At 40.9% G+C, this 21450-nt stretch overlaps 1 protein-coding gene across 1 annotated transcript; it reads right to left on the bottom strand.

Moving 5' to 3' along the window:
• LOC104462181 (neuron-specific protein family member 1) lies at positions 1-21288 on the bottom strand. Its single transcript, XM_010074034.1, has 4 exons — positions 21047-21288; positions 17465-17581; positions 6676-6786; positions 1-1403 (listed from the first exon to the last, which is right to left on the bottom strand). The coding sequence occupies exons 1-4, from the start codon at positions 21173-21175 to the stop codon at positions 1203-1205; spliced, it is 558 nt and encodes a 185-aa protein (XP_010072336.1). The 5' UTR covers positions 21176-21288; the 3' UTR covers positions 1-1202.
• Positions 21289-21450: the final 162 nt, after the last annotated feature.

The raw sequence follows: 21450 nt of genomic DNA, 5'->3' as shown, positions 1-21450 counted from the left end.
TTTCACACAAAGAATAGATAAGTTTGTAATTACAATGGAACTTTACCGTGCATCCACAATACTATGTTCTTCTACATCTTTCCCCCTCCCAAGCCATACACAAACAGTTCTACTCTTCACTCAGTTTCACATGTAGCTTTAAAACAACCCGTTGTGTTATCTAATCAGTACACTATTGTTTCACTTGTGATGATCTGCGTTTTAAACAGTATCAAACTCCAAACCATATATAATCTGAAAGCTCTTTCTAATTAATAAAAAGGGAAAATGTTAATGTAATAAAAGACAAAATTTAGACATATTACTCCCTCTGTCATATCCAACAAATTACACAGTGGACTACATCTACTGTGAATAGGCTTTCTGCCTCTTAAGTATGATCAAAAGATGTCATTTCTCATTAGAACATCCTGAACTGTATATTTCTTTACACTATCCTCAACATCCATCACTACACGTGCCTGTGTTCTTCCATAATGTCTACTAGTTTTTGTTTCAGTGCACATCTGTACCAAGATGCTAAAGCCACAGTGGAAATGCAGTTAAATCCTGCTGACAGCAATAATAAAACATTGAGCATGCCTTGTTGCAGAGAACTTCATTATCACTTACAAATAAACAACAGTAAAGAAGATGTAAGAAAAATGCTACCCGACAGTTTCTTTCTCCATACAAGTCATTACGTTATGCCCTTGACATCAGTGCTGACTATCAGTCTTGCTTGAGCCAAAACTAAACATTACACACAGCTTTCAGCTAAACAAGAGATCACTCTAGTTATGGCTGGGGTGTTTCAGTTTGCAAAATGACACAGAATTAAAAAATTGTTAAATAAAGTATCAGTTCAGACAACAGAATACATGATTTATCTAAGGTCCAAGCCCTGAAAATCCAGTGAAGAAATCTGTCAGTATCCAATAAACTGCAAGAACATATCTACCACTGGAATTTTTTTAACATTGAAAATGGTGTCAAAGCTCTAAAGCAATGCTGATATGCATCTTGTTTTATGCCCATGAGTGTTCTGCAGCAAGTTTTTGTTTTGGTTTCTGTTTTTTTGCAAAGCAGTATCAGCAAACAGAAGCAATTGCACCATAAACATGAGCAACCTCTAAATTATCCATAATTATATTTAACGAAAAGTTCCTTAAAGTCCCTTAGTTACCTTCAAGTGACATAGTATGATAAGCTAATTATTAACACTAAGCTGATTTCTCAGCAGCTTCAGTCTCCTGTTCAGATAGTTTCTCTTCTGACAGTACTGTCATCCACGGGGACACTGAGCGCGTGATGGTTTGTTTGGCCAGATTGTAGTGGTTTATGACTGTGTAAAATTTCCCTCGGGCACTGGAGTCTTGTTCAGAGTAGTAGTTTTCCAACCCAGCTGGAATGCACTGATTATTCTGAAAAGAAAATCCATCACTTCGATTACAGATACAGCCCGATACACACCAAAAGTAGATTAGGTTTTTTCTCTTCCTTCCAGTCTAAGCCAACATTCACTTTCTTGGAGTCAAGATGCAACATACAGCAATTAACTACAGTGTTGTCCTACTGTGTTCAAAATGTTCGGCCCTGCAATCCTTAAAACTACTCATGGGTTTGCCAAGAAGACCAATCTGGATTTATATGCCAGAATAACTAACATACAAGAAACATGCTTGCCTAAAATTATTTTTAAGAGTATTCAAACTCTAATTCCAGATGTATTTTGCTGGTTTTTCCTCCCTGCCTAGTTCCAACTGTTTGGTCTACAATTACAGATGTCTGTGTTAGATTAGCTTCAGGCACTTCATTACAGTGTTTTCAGTCTGAGGGACAGAAATTAATACAGATATATTGGTGCCAAGGTATGAACAGCTTTACAGCCCAGTAAATAAGACATACGGGAAAACATTGTGGGTGGCCAAGCTTCGTGCATACACATACAAAATACTTCACTCTTGATTGTCAGAAAGATGGAGCCAACAGCTTTTTAAAAGCGTGCTATCTTTAGCTGTGGGACTACATTATTTAATTTTCCATCAGTGTACGAGCACTACATAGAAACTGCTAGGTGCTCAGAGCTTTTGGAGGTTAAATACCTGATTTAGAGAGTTAAATACTAAGTAGGATCCGAACTATGCTGTCATCTTAAAAATCAAAGTGAATGTGCACATGCAGTGCATGCAGGTAGCATTTAGCAACTGTACCAGTGATGATGCAGTGAAAGCCTTCAAAGCTGCTAGCTGCACTGAAGGAAAAAATTATTTGGACATATCCTGTGACCCCTGCCCCCCAGGTTTTGCTCCAGAAGGTCACGGGTCTCTCTGCAGTCTTCCTTGATACCTCAGGGTGTGGGGCAGTCATCTGGGCAACTGAATTGACCCTCTAAAATATAAGCTATGAGTAGCTGCAGCTTGAGGGAAAATAAGTTTAATCATTTCTACTCTGACTGTTTTAAAAAAAGGCTTTTCAGTCTTCCTGCCTCCAGCACTGGACTAAAATTCATAATGCTACAGCACAGCAACTTTGAACTGCTACTGTTCTCATAGAACTTTGTCAACAAAACTTAATATTGGAAATTTCTGAGCCAAAACCACACGCAAAAATGTCATGGTTTTTAGGACCAGATGCAATCTCAAATGTGTCCACATTTACTTCTGGGTTGACTCATTGTCCTTGTCAAAAAAAAAAAAAAAAAAAAAAGAAAGAGAGAAATGGCACAAATAAGCACCCATAACAACAGTTTCAAAATGGTTTAAATCATAAAGTACAAAATGACGAGGGGAAAGATCCAGCAGACAATCTTGGCTTAACAGAAATTTTACATCCTAAAAAATGTTACAGTGAAAAAAAAGCATTAAAAGGTACGAAAGAAAAAAGCAAAACTTGCCAAAACAACAGGCCTACAGGTAGTCTTGTGAACCTGCCTGCCCCGATGACTGCAATCCTGCAGCAGATTTGACTGCTGAAAGAAGAGTCGCTGTCACAAGACTCAACAGCCCTCTCAGAGTGTTAACACCTCATCGGTCCTAACCTGCTTGTGCACAGAAGCCTCGATATGCGTCAAGAGTTGCAATAGTGCTCAAAGTGACCACATCCACCCAGGTTCAGTTTATTTGTTATCTTTTGTTAATGCAGCAGCCAGGACAAATCTTCCCTCACAGTTCTGTTTGAAGTAGCAACTACAAAGCAGATGGGCTTTAGCCCTGGCTAAGCAGACACCTGTGCCTGTTCAGCACTGTTCAAATCAACAGAGGTTTCCCCATGCTCATAATCATCGTGTATGCCAGCTGCAAGACCAGGACCTAGACTTAAAAAAAAATCCAGGACAACTCTGGAATAAGGCTATTTGATATGCATGCTCACCTACATCAACCATGCCTTCTGCAAGTATTATCCATGCTTTATCTGAGATAACTGACAGTACTAATGTGATAAAATGACAAGGAAGTATGTAGACACAGACTTTGCAGTGATTATTTTCACCCAGTCAGTCATGGGATGTAGTCACAATTCTAAATATTTAAAATGGGGGAAAGAACACAATCTATTGATCTAATGAGATCTGCCAAAGAAATTCAAGCAAATATAACTATTAGTCCTGAAGACAAGCCAAGATTACTGCCAGTCTAAAAAAATGACACAGAATTTTTTGTTGCTTTTAGAAGCAATTTGCTTTGTAAGAGGCAAAATTACTCAGTAATGTTATTTTTTGTAGTCAGTAATATGCACAACATCTGCTAGAAGAGCCTACAGAAACACAGCAGAGTTTCCACCTTGACTCTAGTTTTGCTCACGAAATTTCATGCTTCTAGAAAAGACAGGGAAAACCTCCCCTTTTACTCATGGCTCCTTGTGTACTGCCCAAGGACAGCCCCCTTTGCGTAGCTCCTAATCAAGGCAAGCCATCTAGCATTCAGTGACTGAGCGATGAAAACTGGTGCCAATTCTCATCCTGCTGCGTGCCTGAGACCTTCAGCTTACACAGAACATTTCTCTGTGTCTTTTTATTTGTTTCTGTGGTTCCCAGGTGAGAGAAGTAATGAGGAAGACCATGAGGAGAAACTGGGATACTCCAGAGTGAGTTGTTTCTGAAGTAGAAGAGTTGTGAAAGAAACTAGTTATGGGTTAAGGCCTTTGATGACAGAGAAAATCCTGGTTTTCAGTCTGTATCTGGCTGTATTAAGATGACTCCTTTTGTTCCCTTGACATGAAGATCCCAGTGGTATTCACTTATAAATAAATGTGTTCTGTCACATATAATTTTCCTAGGTCAGCAATTCCAAACTTAATAGATGATGGTGTTCTCTTTAATGCATCGGAATTACTTTGTTTTACTGTCCATGACTCTGACAGAACGCAGGTGCCCTGGCAAGGAAAGCTGAAGGGTAACAGATGCAGTATGGACCATACTGAAGCCCTGGAGGAATTCCTCCAGGGTGTTCAGTGCACTCGGGTCTTCAAGGGAAACTCCTGTGAGTCTCAGCGACAGCCAGTAAAGAGTGCTTCAGATCTACACAGCAGCAGTATTAGGGCTACATCAGAAAGCTTGAGCAAGCACAAAATTGAGGCTTGAGCAGTTTAAGATTGCTATACAAAGGAAAATAAACACCTTTTTAAACACACCTTCAAGCCCTGGATGCATAGGACAGCAGAAAGGCGGAAAACACTGAAACCTTTGGAACTGCTCCATGTATGACAGCATCAAAGCAGAGAAGAGTGAGTCTGACTCACAGCTGCGGAAGCTCAGCCTTTATGCAGAGATTCCCGCCGTACCAGGCTTCCTGAGGCAGGGGACACCTTTGCCCTTAACCAGGGAATCACATCAGCATCCAACACCTGGGGACATCCAGGCCAGAGAATGTTCGTGAGTCCACCTGAAGCATGAAGTCAGTCCACAGAGACAGTGGTCACAAGGTGACAGACTTCATCTCTCTTGGGACGTCTGTGCCAAGCAATGCCATGACATGTTAACACTCTCCCAAAAAATGATGCAAAGGCAACAAATACAAATTCATGTCAGCACTGCTAGTTTCAGGCTTTGTGTCATTTGCTAACATGTTTACCCTGTAAAACTCACGAGTTACATGACCAAAGATGCTGCGTGTCCCGGCATTATGCCAACAAGCAGCCAGGAAACAGCCTCCAAAAAAACCCAGCCCTGGGAGAGTTACAGCAGCACAGCCCTATGTATGTGCTGCACCTTAAGAACAAAGCACGAGCTCTGGGACATTCTGCCTTGCTTCTGTTTCAAACACAGGGCCCTAAGGAGAGAACCCCAACCAGACTGTTCACAATGCAACTGAAATATAGCTATGAAGCTGTTCTCCCCTTATATATTTGCGACACTAGGAAGAAAAGACAGAAGAAGCCAGACGGCTGCCACTCAGAGGAGGGGACAACATGGTATGAAAGGAAGCAGAAGCAGCAGACTGTCACTAGACTTACGACAGGAGCACATAACCGGCAACTCCTGTCAAGTCAGGATCACATCAAGATAGGCTTGGTAAGAACATACAGTCCATATTCCAAATTGCTGAAAGCCAAGAGAAAGCTTAGAAAAAAAAAAGGCTGTGGTCCCATGAGAAACAAGCACAGAAGGGTTTCAGTGCTTGCCTGAGACAACACAAAAAAAACCCCAGCAAAACTGAAAGCTGGATCTCCTGAGTTGCAGACAGATATTCTAACCACAGTATCTTTTGCCCCTGAACCAAGGGAAAGCGGCACCCTAAAACTGAATGCCTGGAACCAAGTTAATCCAGCAGGCCACCACTGATTGTAACTCTGGACAAGCTTCTTATAAGAGATTTATGTGCCTGAAGTGACAGAATCAAAAGTCCTGAATGGGACTGTCAAGGAGTGCTAAGGCAGCCATTTCTTTTTAAGTCCTTCTGAAGATCATACTAGGTGCCCATTTTATTCGTTATGTGACTAAATATTCTTAAAAAATTAGAGGGAAGAATGTCATCATCACTGCTATTTTCCTTATCTAATTACAGCCAAGCACAACCCTGCTAAATTTACAACTGCGAAATCAATGTTACCTTTCTGACTTTCAGCCCAGGTTACAGCTGAGGAGCCAGCACTACCATCTCGCACAAATGAAGCCCCAGCCTCCCTTTCAGTTAGCACCAGTATTTTTTCCAATAAATGTGTTTTCCCTTTTTGGCATCACTTTTGGCCTGTGGTAGTAGGGCTCAGAGATCACTGTTCTAGAACAAGAAGTTCTTTTTACAAAAATAACCCTCAGGTAACTGCTACTCTTAATGAGAACATTACTGTTTCTTTGACACATATTCCAGAGTAATATTTTTTTCCACCAGGTTTTAGCATTCTCTTATTTCCTAAGACACATGAATTTGGAGGAACATGCAGCATTAAACCATACGACCGACTAAATGAGGGCTTTGTCCAGACTACTGCAGATGAAGCAGGTTTGAAGGACGCTGGTGTTGGGACCTCTGCTATATTTTCAATGTTTAAAGCATTAGCAAAATAACATTATTCAAATTGTGCAGTAGTACAACCTCAATTATAAATTAAGCAGAAACATAGCAGGAAGCACACTAACCTATGAAAACAAACACAAATTTCTGTGCAATACAGCATGACTTAATCAAGGTTATGCAGAAAACAGCACAGAAAATATTACATGCTCTCCTGTTCTTCTAGGATGTGTACACAGCTTACCTTGAAAACAAATCCTTCTGGACAGGTATGATCATACTTGTAAACCTTGTAGACTACCAGAAATACAACACACGTTAAGAACGCAAGGGCAAAAAGGACCAGCACAGTTACCTGGAGAGAAAAATAAAACATGCTCATGTTAGTAATGCACTGCTTATTATACTGCTCTTTTGTTACTACAGGCAGCAGAAGCCAGCTGTGAATGTACTTTACAGTAAAACCAAGGAAAGGATAAAAACAGCTACTTAATTATCGAGCGAGAACAGGGAAGGAGCACATAAGCACTTCTATCTTCACCATCTCAGAGAAGAAAGCACATGATCTGGTCAGTGGCCTGCTGCCAGAAGGACACAGTGAGGTAGCTTGGGCCTGCTGCTTTTTCAGTATTCAGATGATGTAAGTCTAGTTTATGGCAGCTGATAAGCATGTTTGTTTCCCCTGGGCCTGTCCAAGAATGGAGTCAGGTGACAGCAAGTTAGTTACCACAGGTGTCATCCAGATAATACAAAGGTGACACTATCAGGGCAAGGAGAAAGTCATGCCTGCCCTCTCGTTAGGATGAGAGTTTGTTGCGCCTGCTGTGAATGTATGGATAGTTACACCAGTAGTCTGCATGCCTGGTTGCCCAATGCTCCTTGATTTTTAGGTTGAACAGTACTTCTTCATCACACAGAGACTGGACAGGAGTAGTTCACTGCCAGATCCATAAGGGAATACACCATGTTCAGCAGAGGGCTAGCCTCACGGAGTTCTGTTGCACCTCTTTCCACGGTGCTCACAGAGAAGCCATGCCAGACTGCATTACATGGCACTGACTTTTCACCATGTCCTTAAGTACCTCTGTGGTCCTGAACTTGGGCTGGAGGAAAATCAAAGACACACCTGAAGCTGAATCTGAAATCAGCGTCTGTATCAAGCTGACCTTTCCCAGGAATAAACTCTGAGCAGCTGGAAACCAGCAGCCTTTGAGGTGAGACAGGAGACAGAACAACCTCTAGAATTACCTCACCCATTGACAAGAGAAAGCACAAGAGCTTGGCCAAGCAATTACTCTGCAAAGGTCCGTAATTCAGACCAGTTTTTGTGGAAGGTGCGAGCTGAGCAAACAGCATTCATTACCTGGGAGAGGGTCCCAGAAGTGTGGTTTCATTATTCTAAAGCTTCTACTTATAGACAAATGAGTAGCTAAAGGAGATTACAGCGTAAGAGTGGTTGAACTTTTGTTTTTTCTGGCAAGTTAGAAAGAAGCCAGCATGTGCTACAGCACAAGAAACAGTAATAAACAGAAACAGACAAGATTATGTCATCAATTAATTAACACAAAGTATAATATAATCTAAATTTGAAAGGAAGATGAGTAAGCCAGTTATATATACCTCCTAAAAAGAGAACTTAGGCACATCAGGGTCAATTATGCAAACAAGAATAATCAGGTATTTGAGAAAGTAACAAAAAAAATTGTAGCTTTGCCTCTTGGTAAAAAAAAAAAAAAAACAAACCACCACACACTCCCTTTATGATAAACCCCAGAATGAACAGGATTTGCAACACTGCAAACTGTGTGTGGCAGGGGGACTAGCACATTCAAGGACTGAGATGAACTTTTAGGGACTTCTCATGCTGGAGAAGTGAACTTCACCATGGGCAGACAACAGCGAGTGCTAGATTTCCTGGCTGAAACAAGGTTGGGGAGTATCGTGTGCTCCTGAAGCCAAGGATTTTATAATGATTTTTGATAGAAAATAAGCAAAAAACAGACGGCTGGAGGAGAGGCAGGGAAAACTGCAGATCAGAAAGTAATTTAGCAGAAGAAATGTAGATATTAACGCAACAATGCCAATTGAAATGAGACATGGAGCAAAGGACCTTTCTGGTTAATAGCAACATCTTCAGTTTCTCAGAACAGTCACTGGATTAAAAAAAAAATCATATTCTTAATCACCCGAAAACCTCACACATCAATTTTCAAATGTAACTAGTCTTTCCCCAAGTTTATTACTTGTTTGCATACACAAAGGTTAACATGGATAGACCACTCTGTCTTACCAACCTTGTATTTTCTGCTCACATGTCCCATGTCTCACTATGGCCTGCTGGAATCCAATAGATAAAGCACATTTTCCTGTCTGGACATTCTCTGCGGCCCAGTTTAACAAAGACCAACATAAACCCTGCCCCGCCTCTCCCCCCCTCACTCCTGGGCAGGCTCTGCCCTAGCTCAGCCCTTCCCATATGGCTTTAATCAGGCTTCTCCCGTTTTTCTCCTGCAGTTGTGTGTTTCCTCAGCCATCCCACCTGCACACACGTACAAGGTCCTTCACACTCTGGCTTGGCCCAAACCTTCCATCCCATCTTCTAGTGTTTTCCCCTCCCCACAACTGTAACAAGACTTATTTTCTATTCTCTTCCCAAAATTCTCCTTGCACTACAGGCTCAACTGACCTTTCTCCCCAAAGCTTCCAGTTACCACTTGGGCCTCCTTGTCCCACCTCCTTAATGCCTTGCTAGTATCTCCAAGTGCCACATGCTGCCTGTCACTATACCCTGGCTTCACCTGCCCCAGAGCAGGGCCGCAGCCCCGTCTGCATGTGGGGCCGTGGGCGCAAGGCATTCCCCCGCTGAGCGCCAGCTGCTGCTGGGCAGGATGGGAAGATGAGGAACCAGAAAGGAGGGAGCACTCCTCGCACTCCCAGCAGCTCTACAACACACACATGGCCCGGCCCAAGCTGTAGGTTTTGGGTCATTCACTCCCCACTGACTCAAAAGTATCTGTTCTACTGCTCTTTCCGTTAAAGAACAAAGGGAAAAGAGAGACTAGAAAGTGGGGATAGAACAGATAAAATCCAGATGGGATTATTGCTGAGGCTCCCCATGCCCTACAAGATACATTCCACACAGCCTTTGAGAAAGGCTGCTCTTTCTAGGAGCACAAGCCTGTGACATGGGACACACACACCAAGCAGAACAAATGCTGTGGTACGGATCAATTCAGCTCATACTTGTTTCCTCCACATATAAACAGTTTAAAATGCTTTGAAAAAAATTCTCAAATCTCAAAGTATCTTAACCATATTCCCTGGCCATCCTACTAGCAGGGAATAGTAAAATTATTATTTCCCAGTTGTCACCATTTGACACACAGTTGAGGCCTCAAGAACATACTGTAAACCTAACAAGCTATTTTGTAGTTGAGACCAAGTATGAGGCAATGGAAAAAGATTTCCACAGTCATTGCAGGATCACTCTTCCCAAGGCTCTGAAACTGTTCTGGAAAGTAATGTTTTGATTTCAAAAGAGATCAAAAGCCTCTTGTGCAGATTGCTGGAGCCTGGCAAGTTGCAGAGCCACAACCTCAGAGCTGATTTGCTGAGACTGGAGCGTTTACCTGTGCGGAGCTGTGAGTTCTCACTGCTCATACAAGTCACATCCAGCACGGTTACTCCATTGCCACACAGTAAGCCACTGGAAAGAGGTCTCAGGGCTCATGGTTCATCATTCTCACAGAATCCTTCTCCCTCACTTCTTGTATTTCCTAATGTTATTAGTTTCGGTATTAACATGTAAATTTTTACTCTCATTATCTCCAATAATTTGCAATCACACTCCATTTGCAAATCCCTAATCAAGTTAAGCTCTTGTCTCCTTCCTATTAGGAGAGAATCTCCCTTCTCTTACCATCCTTCAGGATATGAGTAACTTCTGTTTAAGTAAAGGACAGTTGCACATGCAAATGACATAGATGGAAAGAAATCCATCACCACATTCCAAGCTGATCGCAATCACCTGTTAATCCAATCCACTTCTCCCTTGTAAGATGAAAATCCTTCTCTTCCTTCTAACAGCCATTTTCCTTCACTCTCCTAATAACCCATCACTGATGGTCCACAATTGCCAGACCTCCAGGTTCACTTCTGAACCCGAGGCAGTCAGCTTCCCCACCCCGGCCAGTTACACACCGTGACCCTAACCCTCTGCCTCGCTGTCTGAGCCCTCTCCTTCCAGGTGCCTTTCAGAAATAAAAGCATGGGAAGAAGGAAGGTGACAAGCTGCTCTTTAGACCACAAGTGTTACCAAAGCTGTCATTTTATTGCTTTCTTCCACAGCAACTTTGCACACTCTCTATAAACTAAAGGAAAGTTATTATCTTCTTCTTACTGGGGCACTAGCAGCAACTTGGCCTCTTCCTCTGTTCAAGGCTGGAGAGGATGCAATACATGCTCAAGCACAACTCCCTCTCTTCTGGAAGGAAATCTTGAATCTCTTCTCTTTGTGGTAGCCAGCTGGCTGTGTGCAGGACCCCACACTAGGGGCAGAAATCTTTTGAATTATTATGATCATTCACTGCCACGTACATCCTGCAGAACTCCAAGGTGACTGTCACATCACACGAGTGATGAGCTTTCAAAATACTTTTTATGAAATAACTACAAGATAGCACAAACAACCGTTTAACTCGGAACTCAAAGTGTGGTTTTGTTTTCATCTTGAGAGTGTCCTTTAAAGTTGGTTTTAAGGGGATCTGGCAGCAAAACTAAGTGAACAGAAAAGATGACAAGATACTAAGTATGTGTCAGATTTTTTGAATAGATTGTAAGTGAAGAGCAGAAGGACAATGTCTAGCCGGAAGCCATTACAGTAATCGAAATGAGAGATGACTAATGAATGAACTAAGTGTACCCACAGCAAAAAAAAAGTCTTCAGACTCTGCAAGCATTTAGCCAAACAAATGAAACTCACCAGATCTGACAACTACACTAACATGTAAACAACTCGTGATAAGGCCTTACATTCAAGATCTTCCCAATCAGTCCATCCTACTGTGCTACAGCTGTGAAACACTGAAAGCTGTATTTTCTCTGGCTGGCTACTGCAACCTCCTCCTTCCTCACTTCACTAACATTAGTTGTGCTCCCTTTTTAATCAAGTGAGAATATTACAGCAAAATTCATCAATTGCACCAACTCTGCCTGCTTCTCTTCACACCCCATCCTGGCTCCTGTCCCTTTCTGAAAAAACTATAAGCCGTGTTTCGAGGCATGCACAAGTCTGCCCCTTTTGCTCCTCTTAGCTCTATCTCCTGCCCTTTTGCCTGTATCCCACTGTGCCACTAAAGCCTGGGTGCCATCTGTTTTTCCTCTGCCTTCACCTCCACCTTTCTCATCATGCCTCCTCCTCTTGCCTGAAATTCTTTCATTAACCCACTCTTACTGTGCAGCCTTCCTTCATGCTTTTCCTTCCATCATGCTTTTCCTTCCATCATGCACCTTTCAGCATACAAACGCACCTAGGAGCATTCCTGTTATTACAAGAAGTGGAACTAAAGTGGAACTAACAAGACGTGCAGTAATTTTCACTGCTCAGTCACTGGCACTTGGTCACATCTCATCTCTGCTCTACATCTCTGCCTTATCTATTTCAATTGCAGCCTCTTGGGAACACAAATTTCATTTCTGATTTGTCTGTAAAGTGTTACACACAGACCTGGTGCTAGCACCAAACAAAAAGAGTGAAGACATACATCTTTAGAGCACCTGTCATATGAAGTGATTTACAACCAATTTATGTTTTGCTCACCAGTGAGATGCAAAGCCCTCTGGGATGAAATACAGCAACTCTGCATAGCCATTTAGGACAGGAAATTAAGATTATTGCTATCCAATTTAAACTACAAGAGAATTTTAGGCAGGCAGACTGTAATTACAATAGAATGTGTCTGGCTACATCCCACAGACTAGAATTCATAAAACATCACACTGACTTCCCTGCAAATGGCCATGACCTCCATTTCACCTCTCTCCACTAAAATCCTGCATCTCCAGCTGCACAATGCCCTCTACCAGTGCATTAGAGAACACTGAAATCAGCTCTCCGCTTCCCCTAACATTCCTGCTTTTCCAAAATTCTGTTCTTGTTTGCTATTACCTGGGCATGTCCCTAGAAGTTTACATGAAAAATGCGTCTGAAACAATGCACTTAAGGATTAAGAAATGTTCAAATTGAAGTAAACGGCAACATCAAAGAAAAAAAGGAACATTCACATCTATACATGCAACACCTGACTCGTATTCTATTTACAGAGCAATCAAAGTTATACAGGACAACTTGGTACAATTTCCCATACTTGCGATGGGAATATACAAGATGACCGGTGACTCAAAAGACAACCAGATGCCTCATTTCAAAAAGTACCTCTAACATCACATGTCATGTTTAGCTATATGACTAGAATCCATCTATTAAACTCAACTGCCTCACCAGAACACTCCCATCAAACCTTTGTGCGCACAAGGATTATAGTTTTGGGGTAGATTGTACTGAAAAAGACAGAGAAATCAAAAGACTGTCCTTCTCAAACACAGATGACAAAGAGGAAGAGAGAACTGGCTTGGATGCTTACCTGGAGATGACTGGGAGTAGCAGCAAGAAAGGCAGATAGATTAATGAAGGACAGTAACTGAAAAGAAGCTACAGACCCAGTGCTTAAGAGCAACAATGCAAGATAACAGAACCAGCCTGCAAGGGAGTTGATTAATGAAACCTGAGGGAGATACTGTTAGACAAAAACAGGTTAACAAGGCAGTGGCCTTTAGAGTCTAGCACTGTGGCTTAATGCACTGTTCACGACAGTGTTCCCATCATCCTCCATCACATGGCACTATGCATTAGCTTCTTAACTACAAAGATCTGAAGAAGCAGTTCAAGAAACCCTGTGGCCCAGATAAGAACCTTGTTACCTTCCCATACAAACCCAGAAGATATTACTGATGCCAGGAGAAAGGCTGGAAAAGGTTACTATGGAAGAGGAAAGGCCATGTGAGTGTCACATCTGGAGAGACCCAAAACATCTGTGTCCCAGTGTCACTGGTTCTGCTCCAAGAAAAGACTTTCTGATGGGTAAAATGGCAGAGGACACCTGTCTTAAAGCAGGGGAGATGCTGTTACACATCCACTTTACTTAATATCTTCCATCTCTGACTGTAAAAAAAATTCCTTTTTGCCAAAAATTTAGCAGGAGGATTGGCAATGTCATCTTAGAGAATTATCAAACATTTTAAAAAATGGAAAACCAACAGTTACCATGCAGTGCCTTTGCTTACATAATTTGTTTTAAAATAGCAGTTACACTGAAAGAAGAATCTCCTTTCTTCTTCTTGCCTGAAGTAATAACGGAAAATCTCAAAGCCTGCCAAACACTTCATACTTGTAAGCACCTCTAATCCTGTGAGTAGTTCGACTGAAGAAAACAGAACTACTCGTGGCAGTAAGTACCTGTCACTCTTCCAGAAGTGACAGAATATACTTAAGGACATGATATCCCATGCAGGTATCAGCTGGTATCTCATGCACCTAACAGACTTTTTAAGTGGGAGCAAAGAGCTACTCAACACACAGACTAATCACACAGAAACAGAGAAGTATTTTCCTCCTCTTTGATTATTTCTACAGTAATCACTGGTATTACTAAGAACAGGTAAAAAAAATCTTGAGGCAGAAATATACTTTAAAGGATGACCAAAGATCAAAAATGTAATATTTAAACATATGTTGCATACATTTTTTTCAGTCTTAAAATGACAACATAAAACTGCAAGGACTGATTTTGAAAGAAGACTCAATTCCTCTTCTGTAACCTCATGCAGACATTTTAACAACTGCTTGCTACTTGATAGTACATCGCTTGCACCATATGGTCTCACCATGGAAAACAAGCTTGAGGCTTTGGCTCTGCAGTTAGATGTATGTAGAGATGTCAAGGCTGAAGTCTGAAGTCTGAAGAATTGAATTGCCTTTGAATAAAACCAAATGGCTGAAGGTACACCACAGCTTGGGTTTATTTAAGGGCTTGAAATTTATTGAGAAACATAAGTGTTTGCTTTCAAAATACTTCTGAATGTTCTTTATCCAGGTTTCCCCAAAGACAGAAGAAAATCTCATGCTTGGGTACAACAGACATTTGTTAAAATCGGCAAGTTTGTGCACGCCTGTCAATTGTAGCCCAATTCAATGGGTGCCAGAACAAACATCCCACTACAAAATCCAACTGGAGTTTGTAAAAACGCTGCTCTGTCAATGGGGGAGGCAAAGGTTTGGCCTTGGGTAACTGATACCATCAATTTTCTCCTGCAATAACTTCCTCCTATGTCCCAATTCATAAAACTCCTTTAAAATGACATTTCCAGCCTTGTGTTATTCCATACAGCAGACAATTCACAGGAGAGAAACATCTACCTCATTCAAAGTTGCTTTCCAGGTGTGAATGACCAACTCCCCACATTAGCCTATGCTGTTCAAAGAACAAGAGCAATATTTCTATTTCTCAATGAAAAATAATCTTCAGTGAAAAAATCACATCTTCCTTGGTGTGGTTAGTGCCACAGAACTAAATTAAGACAATAGGGTTCTCAGAATCAGGCAGTCTTCACATTCTTCTGACAGATTCTGATTTGAATTCAGAATGTGGCTTCATACAGCAAAAATAAACTTGCAGTTTTCTTTGTAAACATTCTCAGCTCTGTTGTAATAACTGTGATAATGTGGACTGAATGCAGAAAACACATTTTATAATTTCTTATTCACCCAGCTGCTAAAACACCAAATGATCTACATGACATATGCACATGCTGGAGTTGCTTCATTTGTTATAGTATGTAATTTCTCAAGAAGAACAGCTTTAGATGATCTGCACTGCTGAATCCCAAAAATGCAATCTGCTTTGTCCTTATTTAAGAAGTACATCTTAGAATACACATGTGAATTATTTGTAAATATGACTGACTTTTTTATTTTTAGCCCAACAGTCAGGCTGTGTCTTGTGGCAAGTTTATGCATCGGTGATGTACAACATTAAAGTCATTAAAACAGCATCTGAAGCTTTTTTCATGAACACAAGCCAAAGTCAATATTCCACCAGTTAAATAATGCATTTCATAATTATAGCAAATATTTAATTTTCAAACAAATATCCTTTTGCTCTCTCACAATCAACAGCAGCAGTTAACATGATGGTTCACAATTAATAAGGACCCAGGAGAAAACCTCACACAATCAGTACTTTTCATCTACATATTTATGAAATTTCATCAATTATTCACATAATATTTACTACTGGGAGTGGTGAATATGACAATCATCCCTACTGGAGAACCAGTCAGTTCTCTTTAAAATGTTGCAAGCAGCATAATTAAATTCTAAAACTGTTATGTAGAGATTAAGGGACATTTTTAGGACCTGAATGTTCTGCATGAAACTATTGTTTTCAATTAACTGAACCACAATTTTCCTAATTGATCAACCCCCGCACTCTTCTTTAGAAGCCCAGACGTACAGCCACAGCGTGAATCACCCTGCAATTCCCAAGAGATACCAAATCTTACTGAAACCTCTCTCTGATGCAGTAGTTACCTAGCAGCAAAACCTAGCAACCCTGTAGTATGAGATTAATCCCAGAGTGATCATCATAAGGTAGTACCTAAAAGATATTTAAGTATACCATTCAAAGGTATATAAAAATGCAATGCAAAAATGCTCAGGCTTCTAAGCATTCAGCTATACAAATTAGAAAAAGACTACCTGACAGCATGACAAGCTGTTTATTTGTTGTTCAGCAAGGTCTCATTTGCTCAGCTCTCCAAACAAAGACAGAAAGAACGCAGATCTACAAAGGGATGTGCAAAACATTTAGATGCGACCAAGATATTCAAAACCCTTCCTTACCTACAATTTAATGTTCCAGCAATAAAATCCCTTAATCCCTGCTGCTAGTGGGTAAGTGCAGAATTCCCCAGGTATAGGTTCTGCTCAGCTGCTTTGAACTGAAGTCCTAACAGGGTGCTCCAACTGAACACTTTCTCCCCTTTCTCTTCTACAATGTAGTAAGCATTTTCAGATCACCTTAGCAGGACAGACACTAAAGACAGCACTGAACAGTGCAGTTGCCTACGTTTAAAAACACTTTGGCATCCTTGGGTAACATGTCAAACTGACAGCACTGCAAAGCTGTAGTCATCCTTTGTTAAGAGAATAGGTAGGAAAGCATGAGCTGAAGTGCCAACTTTCCCGCTTTGCCCTTATTACACAGAGAAAGAAAACCTATCCTCCAGTGAAAAGGGGGAAAGGTAATTCAATCCTGGCACTGGTCGGGCTCTCAGGTTTCCTCTGGGACTACTGAAGGGAGAAATAGGGGTGTGGACACTAAAGAGTAAATCTGAGTCAGATTCTTGCTGAACTGCCATCTGCCAGTAACAGCCATCACCAAGCTATAAGACACAACTGGACCAGGAAAACTGATAGCAAAGGACTCTCATATACATCCCTGAGCTGCCAAGTCATATATTTACCTATATATATATATATATAATGGACTATGACATCACTTTAAGAGAATGGTTTGGCCACAGCGAAAAATAAGAAGCCAAAAAGAAAACAAATACTCTTGTGGTTTTTGTCCTTCAACACTAACAGGCGCCTTATCCATGCCATGAGAGCTACCTGCGTGCAGCCCACACACACCCTGGCCAACCACCTTCTGAAACCCGCATGCTGACAGAAGTGCCTTCTGAATTCATCTGACAGTGAGTGATTACAAGCAATAACGCCGCAAGATTTGCTTTTCCTTCAGATTGTGAAATAGTGAACTACTATAACAATTAATTTCTTTTACCCATGTCCAGTTATACCCACAACAGCCACTCTGCTAGTTATAGCCAGTTTTGACTACAATCAGCAATTGATTTTAAGCACTTCTGTGAGCACAACTGAGTCATCAACATCTTCAGATAGCACTGCTTACCTTAAATCTTTCTGAAACCCCTTCAGTGATGCTGATTGTGAATTCAGCTATTTTAGGAGTACGGAACTTTCCTTTCTTGCGATCAGGTTCATATTCTGTTTTCGTTTTCACCACAACCTTTAAACAAAAAAATCAAAAAGCTGTCAGCTGAAACTAGCCACAGGAATCTTATTTATTCATTAACTCTTCTTTTACCTGCTTACAAGTACATCTAGCACAGTATTGCCTCCCCACCTCCCGACCCTGTGTAATTCTTCCTTGGAAGCTGTAAGCTGTTAGTTATTTTTCCTGTCATAGCAATCATCAGCAAAATTATCTCTCAAAGTGGTTTTGATGGACCTACAGGAAGACTTGTTATGCAACTGTTTCACAAACATTCTATCTTTTCAGCTGTGGTGGTACTGTGCTGCTATACTAGGCAAGCATCTACTTAGTTAAAATCCAAATCATGAAGCTTCCTGCTCCATATAGTCTGAAAATAGCCACCTCCATTTGCTTCAGGAGATCCCATTAATGGGACTTCAAACTGGAGACCAACAGGATGAGACAATTATTGAAGAGTGCCCATAGAAGTGTAGCAGATGATGATGCCATCTGTAGCCATGTTCTTTGATGGCAGGATTTTGAGTTTAAAAGAACTGAAGTGACCCATCTAGTTACTGTTCACTATGTGCTAGACTATAGCTCTTCACACTCTTATTTTTAACATCTAACTTTTAAATTATCAGCTGCAAGCAGCAAGATGCACATAAATCCTTCTGTTAATGAGATTTCTTGAAACCCAAGGCTCTTTAACTTCAGTTTATTCCTTGCTATGAGCTATTGCCCCAAGCTACACAATTTAGCACCTTACCTGTATTCCTAAAATACTCATTACATCAGTCGTATCTCCTGTGCTCTCTCCTAGGCATTCCAATTGTACAAAATTTTCAAATACCTAACCTATTTGCCTCATTTTTGTCTTCTACAGTTTTTCAGGATCTTCTTCAAAGTATCACTCTCGTGACAGGGTGCAGTTTATCGTACTGACAGTGCTATTAAGTTTTGCACAATTTTCTCTGTTGTTCCAAAGAATAAATATCTAGACTCCCTTAGATTTTTAGAACCAGATTCTATCTTCAGAGCAGCCCATAGTATCAATAGCAACTATATTATTCTGAAATTAATTGTGACACTTACAGGTAGCCAGGCAATGAAATTAAAGCTTTGGGTTTCCCTCTCCTCAGTTCCCTGAAATGGTATCTAGAATGTGTAACTGTATCTAGACTCAGCATCACAAAGCTTATTAGACACTTTTACAGCATTACACATATATGTGCAGGACATAGGTTTAGAAACTTATTTACTCATTTTCAGCTATAATTAATAAGATAAAAATTATTAACTATTTAACTTTACAAATGCCCAAAAGCATCATGGAAGTAAACTTGTCTGAAGATTTTTGGAATGCTTTTTAATTTTACTTCCCTTCCTCCCCCTTCATGTTGCATAATCTCAGGCAACTCAAATCACATTCAGCTGACACTGAACATACAGTTCTAGCTGCTTGGTTATGTAATGTCTTCTTTTGTTTAACATACCTAAATATGAATTTAAATCAGTTCATCCCTTTAATTTAGAAGCTGTCAGAATCATCAAATTCTTAGCACTGTAGTTACTACTGTTCAAGAAGTCATGCTTCACTGCCATACTGGAGCCTGGTAAGTGAATAATAAGCACAGATATATGAAGTATGTACTCCTATTCACTACGTGTGTCTTCATACTTCAGCATTTGATCTGTGTGTCAATCTTAACACTTTCTTTTCTTCACATTGGTTGCTGTACTACTGCCTTTGAGTCTGTAGCAACCAGTAAAGACACATTGAGATGACTAACCAGTTACAGAACGAAACCCATAGGACAAATAAGAACATGTATTTATTTTTCCCCTTCATGTTTGCAAAAGGAAAGGAAAGGAAAGCTAACATACAAATAGACAGTGGAGAGAGTGAAGAGCCAATCAAATATTCCTTTATTTAAGCTTCTAGCCTAATTGTACATTTGCTTTCATTCAAGGCAAACATTGTGAAGGTGGGAGGAGTTCCACCCCAATCTAGTAGGGGCAATCAGGCTGGAACAGAATCTCCTGGGTTCACTACCGAGGCTCGGCTCAGGTTAAGCCTATTAACATAACACACAGGTCCCTAATTCAGGCTTCTGCTTAGCAGTGCAGTAACATAACAAATTCCTTTGGATGTTGGTCCTTAGTAATCGGTTATATCCAGTCACCAGCTGGCAGGCGTATCAGACACAGTAAGACTTACCTTGTTTTAAAGCCTTAGGGTGCAATTTTGCCCTCAGTTACAAGATTTACACCCATGTTACTGAGGGTGGAAAATGGACCCTCAGGCTCTCTAACAGCTGTTACAGCTTATTGCATTTATGCCTACTAACGGGTCACCACACACAACACAATGTTGCTAGCAATTAAAATGGAGGTCACAAGCTAATATTCTTTACCCCAAGATAAGAGTATGTGAATTTTTTTGAGCTATGAGGAATGTATAGCTATCAGTTTATCTAGTAGAACTGAGCTCATGGAGGACACGAAGCCAAAACCAAAAATCAGCATGAAGATATTACCAACCATTTTTCAGTTAAATTTTGTATTTTTTGAAGACCACAAAGCTTTTTTGTCAGATGCATAAAGGAGAAATGTGCAAGTAAGTATCCTACTAAAACAGGATACTGAAAAACAGATTATTGAAATACCTGAAGAAATATCCTACTACTCTACGTCTCACCTGTAGTAACACTTAACTGAATTCTTTATTGTGAGGAGAATACACATTATTTACAGGCTATCACATCACCTTCCTAAATCCTTAAAATGAAATATTTAGTAATCAAGCCATGTAATGAGGAATCCAGGATGTACATTTCCCTTCCAGCCTGAGAGCAGCACACTGGACTGCCCCCTTCCAGCTACAGAGCATCCAAATCACCTATTTGGAGGGTTTTGAACCAAATAAGTTCCCGAGGAGAAATCTCAGTGGCCTGTTCTCATGTCGTTATTTCATCTTGCCTGAGGCTAGTATTAATTTCCTACTGAAGCACAGAAGGAACATGGGAAGTTCTTTCTCTCTGTGGCCAGTCCGCCTGTGTACATCTTGCAGAGACATAAAACATTGCTTCATCCTCCCACTATGGGGGCTTTTTCTCAACAGAAAAAAAATCACAGAGAATACACAGTACCTTCCAGAGACAAAAAAGAAAGATACAGAATAGGAAGGGCTATGACAATACAGGATAGAGAAGCTTGCATTTGTATGTTTCTGTATTTCTTATAGCAGCACTGAAATCTCTATATTGCTCATTGCTAACATTTTCCACTGTTCTTCAATGTAAATCGCTACTACTGGATTTTCATTAGCTTAACTGTTAGGTTTTTTCTCCAGAGGGGACCAGCATGCCTTAAAACTATTTCTTACCCTGTATTTCTTGACATTTCTAAGCTGCTTGTTACATGTAACCTATTCTTTTGTTGTGTGCCTGAGATTTGGGTGTGATTTTCCAGGGTGGAAACTAAAGCCTACTGTACCTTATCAGGAGGTGGGAACTGGAGCTGATTGACATCCAGGGGTGTGATCAGGGGGATGGTGTCAAATCCATCCTCCAAAAGGGGCTGCTTTGTGCTCTTCTCGCTGAAATTATTCCCCAGTTTCACCATTCTTCCAGGATAGAGGGATTTTCTGCTGGCACACACAGACGCACACGTACAGAAACGCAGAATGTTAGAAACTCGGGATGCACCAGACCTTTCCCCAGCCCCCGGGGAACCCGGAATATCTTGACTGGTCGCTGTGACTCGGTTACATTTTGGCGTTTTGGAAAGCAAGACCGATGGGCAGCGCTTCTATTATCAAAGTCAAAAACCAAAAAAACCACAAACCCAAAAGCACCGCGAAATCCCGGCACGTTACCTGACCCGAGCGACACCTTCCC

The sequence above is a fragment of the Pterocles gutturalis genome, unplaced genomic scaffold (genome assembly GCF_000699245.1).
Source record: "Pterocles gutturalis isolate BGI_N339 unplaced genomic scaffold, ASM69924v1 scaffold3777, whole genome shotgun sequence".
Taxonomy (NCBI): domain Eukaryota; kingdom Metazoa; phylum Chordata; class Aves; order Pterocliformes; family Pteroclidae; genus Pterocles; species Pterocles gutturalis.
The sequence above is the reverse complement of the archived record's forward strand: the minus strand, read 5'-3'. Positions and strand labels throughout refer to the sequence as shown.

Coding starts and splice junctions, on each gene's coding strand:
- LOC104462181 (XM_010074034.1), bottom strand. CDS start 21,175: ATGGTGAAACTGGGGAATAATTTCAGCGAGAAGAGCACAAAGCAGCCC. Junction 17,582..21,046: donor AGTTCCCACCTCCTGATAAG/GTACAGTAGGCT, acceptor TTTTGTTTAAAG/GTTGTGGTGAAAACGAAAAC. Junction 6,787..17,464: donor GGGTTTCAGAAAGATTTAAG/GTAAGCAGTGCT, acceptor TTTTCTCTCCAG/GTAACTGTGCTGGTCCTTTT.